Source organism: Vollenhovia emeryi, unplaced genomic scaffold, assembly GCF_000949405.1.
Source record: "Vollenhovia emeryi isolate VEMERY1.0 unplaced genomic scaffold, V.emery_V1.0 DF939150.1, whole genome shotgun sequence".
NCBI classification, from domain to species: Eukaryota; Metazoa; Arthropoda; class Insecta; order Hymenoptera; family Formicidae; genus Vollenhovia; species Vollenhovia emeryi.
In genome coordinates this window covers 375134-396883 of record NW_011967216.1, presented here as the reverse complement: position 1 = coordinate 396883, position 21750 = coordinate 375134, and the positions used below count along the sequence as shown (strand labels likewise).

The following is a 21750-nucleotide window of genomic DNA, read 5'->3' as shown; positions in this document are numbered from 1 at the left end:
CTCAAATAGCATACTTTCTCAATACAACCGATCGCCTTCATATCGTTGCGTTTGATATTTATATTTAGACATCTCTTATCGTGCTCCTTCGTAATTGTTGAAAAAAAATTTCCTCCGAAATTAGTAGCGTCTCGCGGAAGAAAAAAGTAGAATATAACTTACGGAATAGAGGTTGAAATCTAACGAGCCGCACGGTGCAGATGACGAACGGGTATTTCGGATTATTCTAGCGGAAAGTATCTTCTTTCGCGGAAGCAATCATTGACACTTGGTCGCGACGCTTCCATCGCGGATAATGGCTGGATAAGATATTTCGCGACGAGAGCAGGAAGAGAGCGCCGAGTACACTCGACTCGTGACTGCCTATAAAGTCAAGCGAGTCAAGTTCACAACTCTCTCATCATTGTCTCCCGCGCGGGCTGATAATGATAATGCCCCGATGATTATTGTCATTACGACCCGCGCGCACGGGAGGAGGCATGCGAGTCTCCCAATTTACTCGCGCGGGCCCGCCGCGCTGCCCCTCGCTCGTCGCCCCGAGGTGATTCTAATGAATTTTCTGGAGCGATAATCCGCGGCCTCATTAGACGCGATGAATGTGCACGAGCGCCGTTTTAATCGCCCGCCGGTAATGGCAGATTTGGTCGATTATGTTCCCCTCCCCCTGCCCCGTGGCACTAACGAGACGATTTTTCCGCGCGCAAATAAAATGTAATATGCGAAATAAATCAGACATGCGTTTCGTTACGCCGCGATCACCGGGGCGGTAACGATGCACGAGCCGTCGTTGTTGTTAATGATAATCCATTCATTTCGCTACGTACGTTTAATTTCCATCGCTCGTAAAAAAAAGAGAAATACGCGATCTGACTCTGCAATTTCGCTTCTGCATCGCACCGCCGCGGCCGCGTAATACATTTAATTGACGTTCTCGTCGCTGATCGTAATGCGATCGCGCGAAGTTGATGAATTCGGAATTGCAACTCCAAGCGCGGCCGCCGCATGATTTCACGCTACAGATGCAATGCTTGCGCGTTTCGGTGCGTGAGTCGCACTTTTATTGCTTAATTATTAATCGGTGACGTAATCAAGCCCAGTTCGGTCTCCTATGCAGGCCTCGTGGTCCCCGCAGTTGTAATCGATGTCGATGATTCGCGATATCGAGGGGAAGAGATCCGCGAAGATAGTCGACAGTTCGCGAAAGGTCGACGAGATCCGGCTTGTTCCCCGCGAGAGCGATTAAACGGAAAGCGATAGCTCTCGCACAGACCCCGTCCGACCGTCTGTAACGATCGCGCGATCGGCACAAGTTTTGCTCATTTTCGCGTTTTACGATTCCCGCAAAGTGCGAAATTGCGCGGCGCGCTCGCTTTCGTCTCGAATATAATCGTTGCCCGCCGCACCGACCGGAGAATCTTCTCATCCTACGATTTCGCTTCACTTTGCGAACCGTACGCTCGCGACGGCGGGCCTGTGTTCGCGCCGCTAGACCGGGAAGCAATTTCGCCGCGGCGGAAATTTCCGTAAAAATCGTAAAGAAGCTCGTCGGGACTCCGCGTAATTGGAGCCGCTTCGCGCCGCGGAGCGTCTGGCGTTGTTCGATTCGCGAGTTATCTCGAAATCGAGAGCGATCCGTAACAGGTGAGCCGGGGTTATTAAACCTCGAGCTATTAACGGAGATTCGTCCGACGTGTCGGGCGTTAATAACGATAAATTGCCGTACGGCGAGTACAATGCCCGGGCGATACGGATACATGGGGGATCGTTCTCGATGGGTGTATCCGATTCGTATCGCCGTGCCTCGTTGCTCATTCAAGTATACCTGGCGCGTACGAATACCGCGCGCGGATATCGAATTAATTAATCGCGCGACGTAATCGCCGTTACGCTATTGACGCTTGAGAAATCGGCACGATGTTCGAAGACGCGCCGCTAATCTAACATTTGCAATCTAAATTCGATTTTATTGAATACTACGATGAAATCCATTTCTCAACCTCGGACTCGTAATTTAGATTTATTAATTTAATTCGTCAGATTTGTATATTTTGTAATTGGCTAGTGTAATGTGCACATCTAACATGTGTGTGTGTGTATACAATATGCATTATATATTTGTCGATTTGTAATTTTTCAGCGACCGCGGCGATAGCGAGCACCGTGCAGATCGAGTGCGCGAGCGAATCGATAATCGTTCACATCTCGACGGAGGGCAACACGGACTTCCACGGTCTGGTCTATCCGCGCGGCTTGTCGAAAAACAGTTCCTGTCTGCAGGAGTACAGAAGTCAGCCCGTGCCGATCACCTACAATCTGCCGCTCAGGTCCTGCAACACCATGCCCACTGAACTGGTGAGTTTTTTTTAGCCCCTACGAATCAAGAGACGCGGCAGTGCCTCGCGCCAGACGTCCAAACGCGAGGCGCAGAGTGTATCTTGCCTAAACCATTGAGTGGAGAGACGATAAATGTAAGAAGCAAAGGCAATATTGACTCAGGTTTCGCAGTAGTTTCTGCAGAGCTGTTGCTGCTGTTGGGCATTTGACGCGAATCTGATATTGGATGTAATTTCAATTGCTTTCGATTGCTATTGGTACACTCGAGGGCACAGTAGACGCTAGAGCTGACAGCCTCCGCTCGGCAGGAAATTGTTTCCCCGCGAGGAAGTGGTAGGCTGGGGAGTTACTCCTAAAGTTAATTCTTCAACTTTTCTAATTGCTAATTCAATTGCTTTCCCTCTTCGTGTTTACGGACCGATCGACAGCGGCGTAAATGATCGTGTGCAAGCCAATTAGATTATTGCCCATTATCTTAACAAGCGCCAGGGAATTATCGCGCGAGAGGAGGAGATGGGAGGAGAGTCATTATATCGTTGCATCACCCGTCTGCACCTTCGACCGATCGTTTTAATTCGGTTTATCGCCTCTCCACCCGTTTAAGTGCCTCGCGGCAATTTCCCGGTATCCGTCGGTAGCAGTAATTACCCTACGATTCCTGCTTTATGACAGACGCGGATCGAAATTATCCGAAAGGCACGATTAGAAGTTGAGGCGATGTCCGTAATCTTCGACTTGTGACGCAAGCCTTATTCGTTCCCCCTATTCTGACACACCTGACTCGAAACTGGACTTGTCGCGTCCGTCACGATATTTCGGGTCGGGACTAAAATCGTATTTGTCACGTACACCGTGAAAGTAAATAGAAATTGCACGAGCAACAAGTGTTAAGGTTAAGAGAATTTCACGCGCTATTTTTGCGCGCGATGAAATTTCGTAATTCCTAATCCTTCGGCGAAGGAAAAATTAGAATATGGAGGCAAGTCCTCTATTATGAGATAGTAAGTTTTCAACGTTCAAATTCAATCGCGAATCCTTTTTCGCAACGGTCTAAGAATTAATTTTCCACTAAACAGATTTTGCTCCAAGGGCAATAAATTCGTGGTGGAACCAACAGACGATGCCTATTAGTTTAGCAAAAACTCCGTTATCTCATATTAGGATCCTATCTCATAATAGGGGACTTTCCTTTAATGATTAACGTTATAATCCGTCTGTTAGAAGTCCAATCGTTTCTCACGTTAAAATATGTTTAAATATAAAAATGAGCAATAGAGTCGTGACGTTCGTTAAATTGTAGATGACGATTCTCACAGCACCACGATAAATCAGCAATTTAAAAGACCTCGGAATTCCAAATTGCGGCGTTGTCAAAGTACGACCGTAAGGAGGAAAGGATTAAGTCGTAGAAGACAAGAGAATGAAAATTTCCACATAAGAATTTTAACTATGGACAAATTAACTATGGATGACTATGAGAATTAGCTAATACAATCGTCGCTGCTAATATTGCGTGATGAAAATTAAATAGATAAACATAAACACTCGTTAAAAAGATGTTGGAGAATACCTGGAGGAAGGAAATCCTGTACGTAGACATAGTCTACGTGTAACAAGACGCGATATTATCGCAACAGTCACGCGAATAAGCGCTATTAACATGCCTAATGTTATCGCAACTATTGTTATTACGTCATTATGTCATCATTATTATTATTATCGCAGCCACAATGTGTACACACCGAGAGGGAAGAAACACGGTTGTTTGCGGTCGAATATCTCGACACGTATCGCGGTCGCTGCAACGATCGCGATCATCCGTACGTTCGTCGGCGATGAGAAAGGGGAAAAAAAGGGAAGGAAATATTGAGACGTGAATACACGCGCGAGTACACGCTCGAAGAAGCGAGGCGCATCAGCATTGGCCGGGGGGATAAGCAAAGTGGTAGACGGAAATACGGTGGCGATGGTGTGATGATGATGGTGGTGGTGGTGGTGGAGGACACGTTCGTGTAACGAGGGAATCGTGTGTCGAGGCAAGAGATCGCTTCCTCGCCATACCATAACTGGACCGTTATGTGACCGGACTTACGGCCTTCTTCTTGGCAGCGTTACGAGAGATATACAGGGTGTACACGGAATCAGAACGGGTGGCTTCCAATCGCGGCTCCTTCGGCTGTTTAGGCGGCTGTCTTTCCTGTCGGCGGGTGTCGGGGAAACGCCATCGCGTGATCTCGATTACTTGGATCACGGGACATTTTCTGTATAAGATCATTGTTGCCGGCAATTTTTCGTGTATCTTTGTAATTAGGCACTAAATGAAGGTTCAGTTAAAACCATAGTCTGCTTATAAGACAGTGGGGACATCTTCCCGAGGGAAAAGGATAGTATGAATTTGTCCAAATAAATGTCTATGTTTCTCTGACTCTCGTGACTCACGTCCACGAGAGAAAGATAGAAGCCTAAACAAATTTATACCCTCCTTTTCCCTTAAGGCCGAATCAGATTAGTAATTGCCGACTCGGATTGAATTGGGATTGGCGATTGGCGATTGTCCTCTAGCCAATGAGAGTCGATTAAACCGCTGGCCGCTTCGCTCTCATTGGCTAGAAGACAATCGCCAATCCTAATCCAATCCGCGTTGACAATTGCTAGTCTGATTCGGCCTTTAGAAGGATGCTACTACTCAGGGCTCCACTGCCTCCTAAGCAGTCTATGGTTAATATGTCTATGTTAAAACCCTTTTAAAATTATCCAAAGATTTGTCTACAAGCTGCCTCCTCTTTTCTCAAATGTGACTTGCTAGAAGCCTATTATTTTTAATTGCTGGAGAATTAATGATTACAATCGGAATGTTTCTGTCGAGGAAAAATTATTCTAAATTGGTCAAGATTGTAGTCACAGCGATGTTAATTGATTTTGACATACCCTGTATTCCATATGCGCGCAATTGAACTTCATGTCACGCCTTATGTCAGCGCGCACGTATTATATGCAAAACCGCTTGTGTTTGTAACGGGCCGCTGCTCAGTTCCTTTACCTATAACGTTAAAAATACATTACTTGTCTCTACAATCTCTAAGCATCGCAAAAGGCTAACAACAGGTTCAACGCCGAGATGATTACGATACGCGAGTATTACTGTATAAATTAATTTCGCAGCCCATTCTTTGTTCAGTTTCTCGAGGCAACATCAGAAACTGCATCTTAATGGTACCTCAAATGGATAAGTAATTACAGTACAGTCTCAAAATTTATCTCCAAGTTTACACCTCTCATAAATTTACTCCCGCGACACGTGAGAGATCGCCTTGCTTAGACACCGCGGTGTGATTTCGTTCGTTTAGAATAGCTGTCTACGCCCTCGGGGTTGATATAATGGAGCAGCGAACGTGTCGCGTGACGCAGAGACATGTGCTGGATTTCTAATCATCGACTTTCCCGCGGGCCCTGGCGAAGCCCTCATATAAATACGCATAAATGGTATGTCGAACGTTTCGACGTCTGTACAAGGGCGGCAGTAATCGCCGGGTGTGTATGTAACGCGCGACCGTGAATCACATTCGGCGTATGACTAACGCGATATCTTCGGCACAGAAGAGACGAGAGAGAGACGACGTAGCTCGCAGCTGCCGTTCCTTGTCCCCTTTTCTGCAACGCAGATGCCGGGGCACGCCGGAGTCGCTGACTCTTTAACGAATCGCTCTCTCTCTCCGATCGGCCGATAATAAACGCCGTGCGGATCCTCGAGGCGATGCGGAATCACCTCGGTATCCTCTCGGCATATCGATGATTAGAGACGTTCATCGGCCGCGATAATTATGGTGACGATAACGTGCTTCTCACGCCGTGAACTCAATCGAGGATGCTGCAGCTTAGAAAATAGTATACAGTACGTAAAACAAGCCGATTAATCGCTGGCTGCTTCACTCTCATTGGCTAGAAGACAATCGACAGTCCCAATCCAATCCGCGTCGACAGTTGCTAGTCTGATTCGGCCTTAAGGCACTAGGAAAACGTAATCAGGAATTATATTAATCGTCTGTACCCCTCTTGTTTGTTTCTGGGCGTATTGTTCTTCTAAAGAAGACAAGTGCCGTATAATTAAGAAGAAGAAGTCTATATCCCTCGTGTGAGTTAAAGTACACCGCGACCGAGGTAGGATGTGCAATTCCCGCGGATTTATATCTCGTAATACTTATCACGACAAATGCGCAAGCCGTTTCTGTTAGCGGAGATTGCAACATTACCGCTTAATTGAATTCACCGGATTTGCATTTATCGTTGCGTTCGTGCCCGAACGTGAATCGCACGATGCGCCGTACCGAGAATTCGCTTTGATGCAAACGCACCTGAGCGCGCGCCCGACAATTTTATTTACCCAACGTGCAATACCAACGTCCCGCGTCATCCACAGTCATCTCGGAAGGGCGAAAGGTGCAACGACGATGACGACGGATTCCCGTCAGGGGGGAAGATACTAGCTGGTTTCTCTCTCTCCCGGCGTCTAATGGCGGCAACACCTACCGCCGACACCGAGAGGCTGCATAATTTAAGGGCTGGCACGCCGAAGGGAACAATAATTCGCGGGCCGGTACGACGCGGCCGCTCGCTCATAAGACGAGGTCGGATAAGGTGAGGGGGAGTCTTTGACCTCCGCGTATACGAGCGGTTCCCGGTGATTCTCGACGGATCTCTGGCCGGTGTGGGCGTCGCGAACGCGAGCCATCGTGGGCAGTCGCGCCGTGGAACACACGTCGTACGTTTTCGCACGTGTGCGTTAAATCGACGTCATACAACTTCGGCGTTCCCGCATAAACTTGCGTCCGTCCGTCCGGTCGTCCCGTCCTCGGGGCTATGTTTGGACGGATGCAGCATTGAAACAATGTTAGTTTTTACAACGCACTCACGATTTTAATGGCGGAATATCCGATCTGTCTGCAGACGATTTTTCCTTAGCGAGAATGTCGCAAAATCTTCATCTTCTCGCAGTTTCCCTGCAACTTTCCCATGTATCTTTATCTATAAAATTGTATTAAAGTGAAACACTATTGTCTGCTTGAAAGGAAATAAGCAATATAACTCTATTGTTTATCACTGGCTTATCTGATGTTTCTCTTAGTTCACAAGAAATTCTTCTTTTCTAATCATATATTAATTAGTGCCTTCATATCTTAAGTTAAAAAAGACTTCAAATTTATTAGAGAAGCTGCCCAGTTAAAATAAAAAACCAGTCCAATCTTTGTAAGTAACAAAACCAAAATGTCTAAAAGCAGATGTTTATTTCCCTTCTACAGATGAGTTCTCCGATTAAATGGCGCGCGAGAAGAGGCGGGCTAATATGGCGATCAAGCACGTTCCTTACGTAATTATCTTCAAGTGCACATTCTCATGTACCTATACACACGTTCGATGTCTTCTTACGCAACAAAAGGGCTCCTCGCGTGCTCTCAAATTTTTCCACGTATAAAAATCGATTACCATCATTGCTCGATGAAATTTGTCCGCCTGAGGAATCGCAATTATAAAAAGTTCTTGCGTTTATTGTGCAGAGAGCAGCCGCGTATAGACGCTTTCTTGAAATCTGCATTTAACGCATATTAATTTATTCGTCTAGCTCACACGATCTCTCGAAACTCTCTTCATAAATAATTCCGCGTTGGAGGCCGGCAATAAAATCTGCGAGGATTGAGATGTAAAATCGTCATCTTATGAATTTTACGAGTCTCTCCGTTTTTTCCTCCATTTGCAAATTTACTGGCGGCTACGAGGACTTAGCATCGAGTGGGCAGGTTTGCTATCTTAAATGCAATGACGTGAGCTTTGCCCACGCCAGTATCGTAAAAGTAAAAGTCCGTGGCCGGCTTAATTTGTATCCTTGAGTGCACGTTCGCATTTATATTAAATTCTCATGTGGCTTTCTCGAAGTTCCGCGAACAGGTTCATCATTAAAATATATGTAAAGCATGTGAGAATATATTTGCTTTAATCAGCGGGACAATAAATTTCTAAGAGATAACTAAAGAGATAACTAAAAACTACATAATTATTCATTACAAAGTAATGGCTGGAATAAGTTGAACTTGTGAGTAATCTTCAACAGTTGAGAAGTTGTTAATACGAGACAAAGTTTCTTATAATTTCAATGTGGTTGGCGTGAAATTTTTCGCGTCGCTTTTTAGCCAAGAGTAAACTTCGCCGAGAGGGAGACTCGTCTCTCGCCAGAAATGGCTACGCGAGATTTAAGTGGTCAGTCTGTCGAAATCGCAGACTTTCTCTCGGTCTCCCAAAAGTTGGACCGCCAGTAAGGTAGACTCGTTATATAATTTGACTCTTTCGAGCCTTCTTTCTCAACTTGTCGCCCGTTTTTCTTTTCGCTGAAGTACATTAAACTTTTTTGATTTTACACGCCCGTTTTTCCTTCATTTAAATTCTGCTTAATAGCTTTCGCCTTAAAAGGACTCGTATCATGGCCGATGATCTTTATGCACGTAAAATCAGCTCGGTAACTCTCCTCGACCAAAGAGGATACCAAATCGCGGGGGAAAAATTCGCCGAAGGTAGTCAGACCAGTTCGACAATGCGTACAACGCATTCGCCGTTTATGCACCACCTACCTGCGGCGCGCACGTTCATTTTACCCCGACTTTATACGCTTAATTTATCTGCTGACGTTCCGTTAGAAAATCCACCGACTAATTTAGAACGCACGGACAAACTTAAACGAATGACGTTAATTTAAGGCATGTCGTTAACAAGAAACCTCTTTACGCTTTACAAGCTTACACACTCCGTGCGTCTGGAACAAATTTGATTATTTAAAGACTCGTTCATCTTGACGAGGGTAAAAGTGCTAAGAAAAAACACTCTCGGCTGTCCCGCTTGTCATTTTCGTAATCGTTTGCTGCACGTAATATAAAATATTCAAAGTTACGACAACGTGGTTAAAAGATCCTATAAATTTATTATTACTTTGAAATGACTAATAATTGCAACTATTAATAATTGACAGCTGAACTCTTAATAGTTGAGCAATTAATAAAATTCATAAGGCTCTAATGTGAAAACACAAATACAAAGTAATGAAGGAGTAAGAGTCAAGGCAGGAAAGGACTAATGATTGCATTATTAATAATTGACAGCTGAACTCATTTTAATCATTATAGTCTTCGATTTGAAAATGTGTTGTCTTCTATCCAATATTGTTTCCTTTCCATTCAAGAAAAGTATTCTTACATAAGAAGCATCTATTTTTCTTGGTTGAATTATATAAAATCGCTTCAGTTAACGCAATATAATCTCAATTCAAGATTTTTACGTTAAAACTTAGCCTATTTTCAACAAAGGAATATTCGTTTTTTCCATGTAAATAATTTTAATTTTAAGCCTGCCGCGAAAAATAATATCTCAGCTAGGTTTGAATCTCCCTCTCACTAGGCGGGCGTCTCTCAATATTTGAATTGAATTCTTAACATTTAACAGAGGTGCGTACAAGACAAATATTAGCACGCGAAGAATCCACAAGTGCTTGATGCAATACACTTTGCAATGTTAATCGCGCGATGCGCATTCGTCGGCAGTGGCGGTTGACCATTGCGTAAAGTTTTTTGTCAGAGACCATCGGTCGCCCGTAGAAAGAAAAGATATGAAAAGAGATTACGTCATCGTAATAACGGTGTCAATAGCGAGCGAACACGGCACCGTCGCGCCGTGATAAAGGGCCTGGATTAATGGTTACGGTGGCTCCCGTAATTGACCGTTTAATCGACGCGGCAAATTTATTCCGCGGGCCCATATAACCGCTCGCGCGGTCGCGCTAGTTTCGATGCGATTCAATTATGGCCCGTTCCCCGATCCCGCGAGCGCCGTCGCCGCCCGGCGTGATGCATCGCCGGTGTCAGCGTCGTAAAAGAAAAAAAAAGGGTCGTTAACGGAATCGTTGCGCGGCGGAATTACAAGACGTCGTCGTCGTCGGCGGGGGACGGCCGTGCGTGGATACGTACGCTAAATCACGGTGTCGCGTGTTAAGCGCGAATCGCACGAAGCTCGCTCGCGGCTAGAGCGTCGTCGCTGGCATCCCGTTCCAGCGCAGCCTCGGCCGGCCGCGGGTGTCCTTGACTACGGCCTTGCAAATGCATCGCGCTGCAGCTGCATACGCGCAGACACGCGTGCTCGCTGGCTCGCGCGCGCGCGCGCGCCAGCCGGCGATTAATCGGACGCGGCCGAGTTATTACGCGTAACGATCGAGCGACGGGCTTTCGAGGCTTCGCCGGGGATACCGAGCTTCGCGTAGGTATGATTATCGCGGGTATCGCATTAGGCATAACCCGTGTAACGACCCGAGCGATCTCCCGGCGATGCTTAGCTTTCGCCGTTGGCGTCAAACTGCTTCGCGAGCGGGCCCGGTCGTTCTCACTCCCTTACCTCCCGTTCTCATGCATCCTCGCCCGTAAAATCGCGATCTCGTTTCTCGACGTGGAAAAAGGCCGCGCGCCGCGTTTTCCCAGAAGTTTCGCGGAACGCGTTGCCCAACATCGCGATAACGATTTCCATTTCCATTTTCCCGCTCCCCCAGCCAAGCCTGGCACTCGTTACGGAGCCTTCCCATCCGGATGCACGGGCCGCTCGCCCGAGAACCTGCCGCTCGATTCACGTTTCATCGAGTCATTATTCAAATTAATACGATGTCGCAGACCCGCCCGTTAGAGAGATACGAGAGGCAGGAATTTTCTAAGTATACGTTCTTGGGACAAAAAGTAGGTACAAAAAGACAGGCATGCGTCTACCCGTAAAGAGCTGTTCGTTTGATAAATAACCAAGTTCGCCGCACGACGTCCAAGTTATTGAATTTAATCTCTTACACGTCTCCGCGGGGAAACGTAAACAGTGAGGTATGAACGTTGAATATTCGCGACGGTTCATCCGTCCGGCTGGCGTGGCGAGATAATTAAAAAGGCCAATAAGCCGGGAAGCGGTTGTTATTGTTCGACGGAAAGGCAGCATCCGTCTCCTCCCGACGGAATCCGCCGGTACAGCCCGCATCGTATCCGTCTACGCAGCAGGCGGCACGTCCTCTCGCACCACCGCCATTAAGCCGGGGTGAACGGTGCCCTTGCCTCCCCCCCCTCCTCTCTCTCGCGGGATACAGAAAGGCCGGATAATATCTTCCTAGTAGTGAGGTAACCACCGGTTACAGGCGAACCGCCATTCCTCTCCTCGAGGCCCAATTAAATCGTAAAATCGTAGCCCCGAGGCTTGGAGAAATTACACGCCGCTCTTTTACCCCCGCTATGCCGGTCGCTTCCTTAGCGACAGCCCTTTTTGCTCGACTTTATCGTTCCAGGGGGTTGCGTACCCCGCTTTAAAGACCGACTCAGATTGGATTGGCGCTTGACGATTGTCCTCCAGCCAATGAGATTAAATCGCCGGCTGCTTCGCGCTCATTGGCTGGAAGACAATCCCCAATCCAATCCCGCGTCGACAGCTGCTATAGTCCGATTCGGCCTTAACGGCCGGCGCCGATCGACGATTAATCTCGAGGGCTCGAAAGTTTCCGCGAGGAATTAATTCGCGTCGCACGCCAGAGCAGATTTCTCTCAGATTCCAGATCCAGGGGACTTTAAGTATACGTTCCTGTAACTTTGTTGCCCTTGAATCTTAAGAGTCTTAAAATAAATCTCGATTTGAGAGATATTTAAACGAGATTGTGGGTATCGTGTAAAAGCGGAAATTAGATATGGTAATTCCTGGTTAAATGCTTCATAGACGTCACGTCGAAACAACGCCGCGCTTACGATTTTTCGATGGACAAAGTACAGGCTCGGTGATTATGAGCGCGATACTCTGCAAAATGTACAAACAAAGTCTCTCCGAGGATCAACGTCACTTGAGGCATGGGCGGCTATAATTTTGCGCTCTTACGCGCCGTATAATCATTGGCGTAAGGAAACGTCGTGAGAAAGGACTCGTTGATGCGCAACGTGGTCATCTCGCGATTATCTTGCCCACATGCCGTCAGTATATTTATGGTAACCCGGGAATTAATGGTCGACTTTCACCTTTTTCGTCTCACCCGAAACTTTTCCTTCCATTAAACGTCGCTATTAAATTTTTTTTGCGCGCCTGTTACTTTTTAGAATCTTACCGTATATTGGAAAAACATAGTCTATTACAATAGCTACAATCGTAATTGTAGTGATAAATATAATAGCGCAACGTAAAGTGCTCGTTTAGTATCTGCAATAATAAATTATATATACACTACTTCAATATTACAAAATCATATTTCTAGCCTTGGCAAAAGTATTGTATATTTCAAGATCGAATAGTAGTGATTCGAAGGCTACGCGGGGAGAGAATTTTCTCTTATAATTTACCCTGAAAATCATGCAATCGTGGGACAACGTGGCACTTTGAAGAACTTTATGAGATTTTTCTGAAATTTCACCATACATTCTTCTACTAGTAAAATGTATACTACTCTCTAAAAGTCAATCAGTGGATTATCACTGAACACTGTGAATATTCACTGATTCACAGTTATAAGTATAGCACTGAATTATTCAGTGATATACTCATTCACGGAAACAGTGGGGAATGGGACATATATTCACATGAACATTTTTGCTTAAAATGACCGATACTATCACCTCCCAGAATATTGATCTTTCTTCCTGGAGCACCCTGTATATTTGCGTTACATCGGTCGCTATTTATAATAACAGATCTCAATAAACTCGATAATAACACAATATTTCTCGCAACGGTAAAGTCACATACCTACATCTCGGCCTTGCTTCCCGATAATTGCGTAATGATCCTAATTTAACGATTCTATGATTAATGCGTTTCTTCTGCTTTCAACAGTTAGGGACCTCAATGCGCTCCGTCAAGCGCCGCAGGTGGACGCGTCGCGGACGTAACGGGCACGCGAAAAATAAATTCCGATAACACGTAACGTCGCGAGATGCAGAGTAATGACGAGACAACGACTGTCGTGACGGCCACTTTGCGCATGATGTATGCGTCCAACAGATTCTACTAACGGACGCTCCGCGCTGGGTTTTTTTTTCATTTTGTGGTTCTTGTCCGCGGAATAAAATCGGGAACGATGCTGTCGCATCGTCCGAGGTATCACGGGCCGAAGTAGTCGCGCGCACATGGCATGGGTGCGCTATAACGATTCCCCTCCTCCCCCCGCCCTCTCTTTCGCGCTTTGGCAAAAAAAGTCGCACGCAGCATTTTAATGTACGCCGGACAGCGTCTGTCATGGTGCGTTACGGCCTCTAATAGTAACACCGTTACACCGCCCGTTACGTTTTCACGACGGCACGGGTTTGCCGTACCCACCGCCGGGAGGAAAAGACCGATTCACCTCACGATGCGTAAGCGATAAATGAAGATCGCGAGGAGTGACGAACGAGATCGGTATCAGTCGTCGTATAGTGCCCTCTCATCCTCCGCTGACGATCATCGCCACGGCGCAAAATCCCTCGCGTACGGCGCCGAGCGTAAACGTTTGCTCTCGAGGTGTTGAAATAAAAAATTTAATCCAATTGAGACGAAAATGAATTAATTTTGCGCGGCAACGAGAACAGGAAAGAACCGCGCGAACAATGTGAATTGGCCGGGGCGCCGTTCGTGTCGGTCGAATTGAGAATCACTGTTGCATACGTGACGACTGCAAGGTTCTGCGAACCTTGTAAGGGCTCGGAGAAGAAGTTGCCCGCTTTCTGCACACAGCTGGTAAAGCCGAAACGCGTTTGTGTCCACTGTAACTCCTCTTTAAACGACCCATTGTTCTGCGGTTTAAGGGGATCCTAAAGTGACAGTAATTACCGGCGTTTTTTTCTTTTATCGACGTGTCTCAACATAATGAACCTACAAATCTTTAATTAAAACCGCGACGCGATTTATGAAGAATCCAATTTGGAGTTATTAGAGAATCACGACATGCGCGCGACTGGGATTCAATTGGAGTCTCACCAGTCTCGCACATACGTAAGAAAATAGCCCTTTGGCTAGATAAACGGATATACCAAACCCAGGGTTGGGAAGTAACTCGTTACTTGTAACGGAGTTACAGTTACAAGTTTTCTTTGGTAACTCTAACTTAATTTCGTTACTTTCCCTCCATCTGTAACTGTAACTTAACTCAGTACACATTTTTTCGATGACTAGTAACTAATTTAATAGTTATATTAGTAGTTACTTTATATATTTTTTAAACCTCCACAGATCGCCGTAGGCCTTGCATTTACGCATAAACGCCTTTATCGACGCTTTATAATTCAAATGCAGGTTTAACATTTTTGTTTTTGTCGCAAGAAAGTAACTGCAAAGTAACGATTCGTCACTTTTTGAATAACTGTAACGCGTTACTTTTCAGAAGTGGTAACTTGTAACTGTAACTAGTTACATTTGAGCGAAAAAACTGTAACTGTAACTAGATACTTTTTTATAAAGTAACTTTCCCAACCCTGATGCTTTTCCCGTCGAAGTTTGGTCCTCGCTACAGAATCCCCGTAAGTCGAATTTACATGCCAGCTTGCAGACTTTCTATCAACCCGGTAAATATTCGTCGCCTCGAAACGATCAGATCGACAATTCCAATTGACTTTCACTTTGAAATCGACATGTCGAATGAGCGATAGGGTCAATTAATGGCAGATGTGATAAATCGTACAACAATAAGACATTAACCCTTTGAAGCATGGTAGTAACCCACGTTATCACCTCAACTTCAACTTTAATAGAGAAACGTATGCCTCAAAGGGTTAATTCCCTTCGAGGGAAAGTATTAGTCAAGGGACACCGTCCTTCCCCGATGAGAGCCACTAGCGTGTACAGACGCGCGGTGTTCCTGAGAGTGTATTGGATCAGCGTGTAGGTCCTCTCAACCTCGTTGACCTCTGACTGAGGGCGAGCAGGCACCTCGGTTGATTCTTTTTTTCTTCAAGCCAGCTGAGGACGGCTACTCGCAAGGATACACTCGCCCGTAACACCGCGGCGAGACCGGTCTCCTCTTTTACAGAAGAGACTCGGCGCCCCTTTTCTACCCGGCAGCGCACCAGTGCCATCGATCCTCGTCGCTCCGACGTACCCGGGGAGGACAATGCCGGCGCCGAGACCGCGAGCGTCGTGCCGCATTATCCGGAATACCGGACCCCGAGCGTCATTCCGGCGTTTTCTGCTTCTTTTTAAGGCCTTTATCTTCGACGGACGGCTTGTACGCCTCTCCGAGATCCTCCGAGCGAAGCTGTCTCGCTTGACTCGCCCAGAAAATCGAACTTAAATAAGCGCTTTATTATTTCGCGTTTATCACCGGAGAAATATTAGCTAAACGATCGTTTTGGGAGAGCGCGTATCGCTGAGTTTGCCGAGGGAACTACGCACGATAATACGCCTCGAATAAATACCATCGTCCGTGAAATCGCATAGACGACCGAGAGAGAGAGAGAGAGAGAGAGAGGTTTTCATTCGCGCATTAGCGTTATTGGATACCCGGCTCTCCCCCAGGAAACGATCCATAGTTGTCGGTGTGATCGACGTTTCCCATAAATCCGCTATCCGGATAGACTATCCGGAAGATCAGAAACCTCGACCCGACCAGCCGCGCGGTCGAGGTTCAGGGATTAAGTTATACGTCGTGACGTTCATAGCTAGGGATTTATGCTTGATCTTGGGCGTGCAGGAAGTGCACGGACACAGAGAGGGGACGTTCGGATCACGGCGGGGATCTCTCCCACGATTATTCAATACCGATGCCCGCGGAAGGGTTTCCACGTGGGTCCCGGTGGGCACGCCGTAAATAATCGCGGGAACGGCCATTCAATCTCGCGGGCAAATCCCCGGCGAGGATGTTTTCCGCGTAGAAGAAGGAGCCCCGCTACCGGCGTTCGCGAGCTCGTAAATACGAGCTGGGAAAAGCGGGTGCGGCTCATAAACGCGCGGCATAACTCACGGCACGGCTTCTTCCCTCGAAGAAGCACGCGTTGGACGGCTTCGACCGGTCGATCCGCGCGGTTTGTTATCCCAAAGAATTCGCCCGCAGCCGCCGCCACGAGTGCCTGGAAGGAAATCGCGCGGTGATAGAACGCGGAACGTTTACGGCGATTTTACCGAAGGCCCCTTCGGCAACCCGCCGCCTTCTTCGCCGGTTTCCTTATTCGCCGGAGTCCTTGCGAGGTTGCGCGCCAATCTTGCGTAGCCCAAAGTGGGAGCCTTTTAGCTTTACATAATCGTGCTGGCGCGCAAAGTACAGTAGCGTAAAAGGATCTATAAATGATAAATTGCTTTAGACATTTCAAGGAAAATAATGTACAAACTGTCCGCCAGCTGGAAACATTTTCTACACGTAGAATTTAAAAGAGAATTACAATCAACCAACAGCGAGACACTGAAGATCTTAACTCTAATATACAATAGGGTAATTAGAATAACCTACTCTGGGGGAAAAAAAGACAGCAACCCATTTTGAGGCCCACAATTAGTAATCGAGTTATTTGGATTGTTCGTAACTCTAATCTTTTACGAATTTTACACTGCGCAACTAAAAATCGCAATTAGCTATTCTACACCGAGAGATCTATTTTGTTGAATGAAATAAAATTTAGTTGACTCAACTGAATTTCTTATTTGGATATGAGCAAACAAATCTTTCAGTTGATACAACAAGAAAAATTTAGTTGGAAAATTTGGTTATATCAACACACAAATTTGGTTGAGTGAATATACGCAGAATCCTTTTATAATATTTAACTAAACGATTCAGTCAACAAAATGGTTTAATCAAATTGATTTAATAATAAAGAATTGCCAGTAAGGTCTCGTTTCCACAATTATTTAAATTCTTGATTTCTCGACTGGCGTCACTAAGTTGCTATTTAATTGTTAAAAGAGAATATTTTTGTTGGAAAAATGAAAAACATTTCCGTCAAAATCGTCGTCTCTTCGATGATTTGGTTATTATTTTGCAACTCTTTGGGTACATGTTTAACAAATTCAATTTTCTTATCGTATTTTTCTGAAATAATAAAAACTTTATATAATATAATGCTAAAATTCTAATATTTCTATTTATTTCTATTTCTTTTTAGTACTTTTTCAACTTTAATCTTAGAAACAAGCTCTCCATGTATAAGCAAGAAAAGAACTGAAAAATCCAGATGACTAAATTTATTTTAAATTTGTATCTAAAAGCGCTCTACTTTCGTAAACTTAAACTAAAAGGTTTAGAAACATCAAGAAATTTCCGTTTGTCAGTATTTCAATGGACCCGATTTAAGAAGATTATCGGAATCGCAGCAATACAAAATATATCTGAGATTCGTGTATGAAACGTCAGAAACTGTTTTTGCATTTTAAAAGATTTCGCAGACTATACTCTAGCTGTTTGTACGTTCCCAAGGCGATTGCTGTAGAATAGCCACGTGAAATAGGAAATGAACGTAATTATTTTCACAGGTGAATCTCGTTCTCCGCGCGTAAGCTCGTAAGCAAATCTAATCATCAGGCCTAGGCTCTATAATAATGTTTGTGGCCGGACGTTGCATTCTCCGTGCAATTATCCCGGATTTGTCCGTCATCCTTCCATCTAAGGACATTCGCGTTTTAATTATTTATTTTTCACGACGCTGTTATTACGTGACGTATTTGTTCCTATCCTTCTAGAAGGTTATTTTATTTCAAAGACCAACCTTTTTTTTAACTATAATACATGCGTTTTACTTGCATTTATTACATTTATAAGAATAAAAATTCCCGAAATCAAATTGCAAAAAGATTTTCAGATATAGAGGAAAGTCCTCTACTATGAGATAGATTTCTAATATCAGATAGCAGGTTTTTAATCACAAATTTTCTTTCGCAACGATCACGCAATTCAACAAAAAAATTTCCATCAAACAGATTTCACTCCAAGGGCAATAAATTCACGTCTATTAATTTCACAGAAACCCCGCTGTCTCATATTAGGAGCCTATCTCGTAATAGAGGACTTTCCTCTATATAAATAAACCCGATGTTTGAATAAAAAGCAATCGACACTTAAACGCCACAAGTGTTGGCAATTCGTACTTTTTTCAATAATGAGAATAGGCCGATGATCTTATAAACGCGCTGTACGAAACATGTTTAGGTGTTTGCCTGCAAATGATTGCCGCTATAATAGACTAGTTACGAGGAACTCGTCAGAGTTCGTTTGACTTGTTTCGAGAAGAATCAGGTTTTTCTCAGTCATATAACGTTGATCGCAGCTGTCGCGTTCTACGATCATTATTCAAGCGTAGAATAACGGTACATATAATCCGATCTAATAATATTCACACGAGGACATTATACAAAGACATTAATAGTCATGAGATCATCGACACTTCCTGTTAATAGGCAAAATACGTACACATTTATTTCCACACATATTCATACAAGAATCGCGCGTCATTCCGCTGAAAGGACGAGGCTTTAAAAAGATCCCGGTGAGGCGAATTAAAGAATCATCAAGCCGATCGTGGTCCAAGTGTGAGAAGGAGGGAACGAGACAGATGCTTTACCCCAAGTGTGCCGAACGGAACTGAAGAGGAACTGGGAGGAGGGCGGGGCGAGGTAGAATGTGGGAAAGATGAGCAAAAGGGCAGAGCGAAATCGCGCGGGAGATAGATGTCATCTCGGAAAAAGCGGCGGGGAAACGGAGAGAAAAGCCGCGACTCGACAAAGAAGGAGAATAATCATCGCGACAACGCTGAAATCATTTCCTCCGAGCTTCTCGCGTCATTAAGCTGCGCGGCTCGCCGGCGCGGTATCTCCCTTCGCGCGGTTCCCTTCCTACTCTTCCTTTTCGTCGTTAACTCGTTTCTTGCCCTGAACTTGAATCCATTTTTTTCCCCCCTTCAACTCCGCTTCCACTTACCTTCCGTGTTCCATCCGCCATGGACCTCCCTCGAGGGGGAGAAGAAGGGGGAGGACGTGGAGGAGAAGGCTGCTGCGAAGCCACGGTAGCCGTATTTACACGATGACGAACTGCCCGTGCCTGCTTTGCTGCCTCGTGATAGGCGAAGGCAATTGGACGTAAGGAGGATTCAAGGAAATTGTAGTTTCGATGGGCAGCTCAGATACGATGTTACGAAGTAAGGTATAATTAGATAATTATAACCACGATAACTCGCCGATCAAGATGATACTCGGGGGAGATGGGCACTTTCAGTGCTCTCATAATAATCTCTTACGCACCTTTCTTCGATCTCGTATAAAATAATGCGCACACTTTTCAGAAGGTGTAACACGATTGACGCGTCTCTCACGAATGTTTCGTCAAATGTGACGCCGATTTCGTGTTCCGTCGAGTCGATTTGAATCTCGACGATGTCGTCGATCTCTTCGCAAGTCCGTGAAACGACAAGGTAGAGATACGCCCAAGGCGAGCACCACCATGCAGGTGCGCGTCGAGTGTGAAAGCGACAAAAATACATGGCGTGTCGCGACGACAAGGCCACTCCTCGGAAAGACGTCGGTCATCCAAAAACGCCGATGACGCCGACGTTTCGTTCGGCGTGAAAGCGTGAGCGTGTTGCAAACTCGCTGACTTTGTCAGCTTCTCGATAGCCAAGGGGAAGGGGGGGGGGGAACTGGCGTTGAAACGTGGGTAGTTAGCTTCGCGGGGATTAACCTCGCGGTATCTACAGGCCGTTTCTTCGCGGTGCCTTTCGAAGGAGGGGAACGGACGTACGCCGCATGTGAAAGATCCGATTTAGGTGTTCAACCGAGGGGAATTTCGACAGTGGGCGAAACTCAATTTCCTTTTTGGAAGCGAGACTCGCAAGGACATGCGGGGGAGGATAGTTGCAATGTCTCGTCGAATAAAAAAGAACTACCCACGCGAGCACCAGTTTTGGGACGCCTCGCCTACGCCGCCGACTTTCGCCTGGAAATTAGAATTCATTGTTTCCATTGTTTCTCCTTCGCAAACTTATCCTCGTGTCTGTTGCGGCATGGATTGTCTAGGATCTTATTCTAAACTGCACATCTTTGATTAGCGACTCGTAAGGCCTGTGTGCACGATGCTAGAACCTGGTCCAAGTTCTAGTTTCGAGAAATGTGTAGCCAATGCCTTTATGAAATAGCTGCAGGATTGATTGGCTAAGCATTGGTCCAAGTTTCGAGAAATGCTTAGCCAATCAACCTGCAGCTATTCCATAAAAGCATTGGCCACACATTCCTCGAAACTAGAACTTGGACCAAGTAGTCTAGCATCGTGGACACAGGCCTTTAGGGTCAGAGCACAAAGCGACGTTATAGCTGACGACAAGACGTAAATCGTAAACGTAGACACGCGCACAAGCTTTGACGTGAGTCGCACTTACATCCGGTTACATACGACGTTTCGTTTACACCGAAGCTTGTGTGCTCCGATCTTTAAAGCTGTATCACAGACTTATGCATCGGAGAGGATTCCGAACTGAACAATTCAATCAGTCAAAACGGCACGGATTACAATAAAACTTATTACTTAACTTTTTAAGTGTTGTTCAACAAAACGGTGTTTAACCAAACTTGTTTAACGGATGGAAATCGCTGCATCCAACGAGAATATTGATGATTTGGAACTCGTCAAGCTTGTTGAGGCAAATGATGGCCTATAAATTTCCTCGTCTCCGATTGGCCAGATTTTAGTGACTTATGACTCATTGTGGATCAACATTTTTCTTTATGATTTCCAACTTACGGTTTATGATTTCTGACTACTGACTCCTGTCTCATTGTAGACCGGGCTTTAAGAGTCAACACAGTTTTATTTAACGTTGATACGCGGGTCACGTTAAAACGGGCGTCAGAGGTGGCTGCCTCATTCCGAGCGCGTAAACGTACATTACGCAACAAGTTATAAGAGCGTCTCCCGCCGGCGAACGGCGGCCCCGTCATTTTCTTAGCGCGTCCTTACGTCACGTCAGCTGTCACATGCGCGTCGCGCATTGCGTTCCTACCTCATTGCGTTAGCAGTCATGAGCCACTTTTGAATTTCATTGACACACTTCGCCAGTATGTAAAGCCAGACGGTGCTTTTGCCAAACCGCGATGCGACACGCGACCGATTGCGCCAACGGAGACGACGCCCCGCTTCTCTGCTGTTACGCGCTGCGATAAATCCCAAATCCTTATCGTAATTGAGATACACCGCTCCTTGTTTCATCCGCGATATCCCGCTGGGAAAAAGTTTTATGTAATGTATTTTATGCTGTCGCGGCAAATTTTATTATCTATTAGATAGACAACAGGTAGCAAAAAGTGGCTTACACGAGCCTTCGTGAAATTAATTTGCTCTTAAAGGGCTCAATAATTACCAGAGATATGATCTTTTAAATATACTGGAACGTGTTTCGCTAATCGCGAAAGAGTTAAGAGGATCCCCCAAGGTCGAGGCCT

The 21750-nt window shown here is 45.6% G+C and overlaps 1 protein-coding gene across 1 annotated transcript in view; it reads left to right on the top strand.

The window, feature by feature from the left end:
* The window catches only part of LOC105565620, a 73964-nt gene that overhangs the window by 33539 nt on the left and 18675 nt on the right, over nt 1–21750 (top strand). Inside the window, exon 4 of the mRNA XM_012018955.1 lies at nt 2138–2352. Within this exon, the coding sequence (XP_011874345.1) occupies nt 2138–2352 (215 nt within the window). The remainder of the gene's footprint in view (nt 1–2137; nt 2353–21750) is intronic.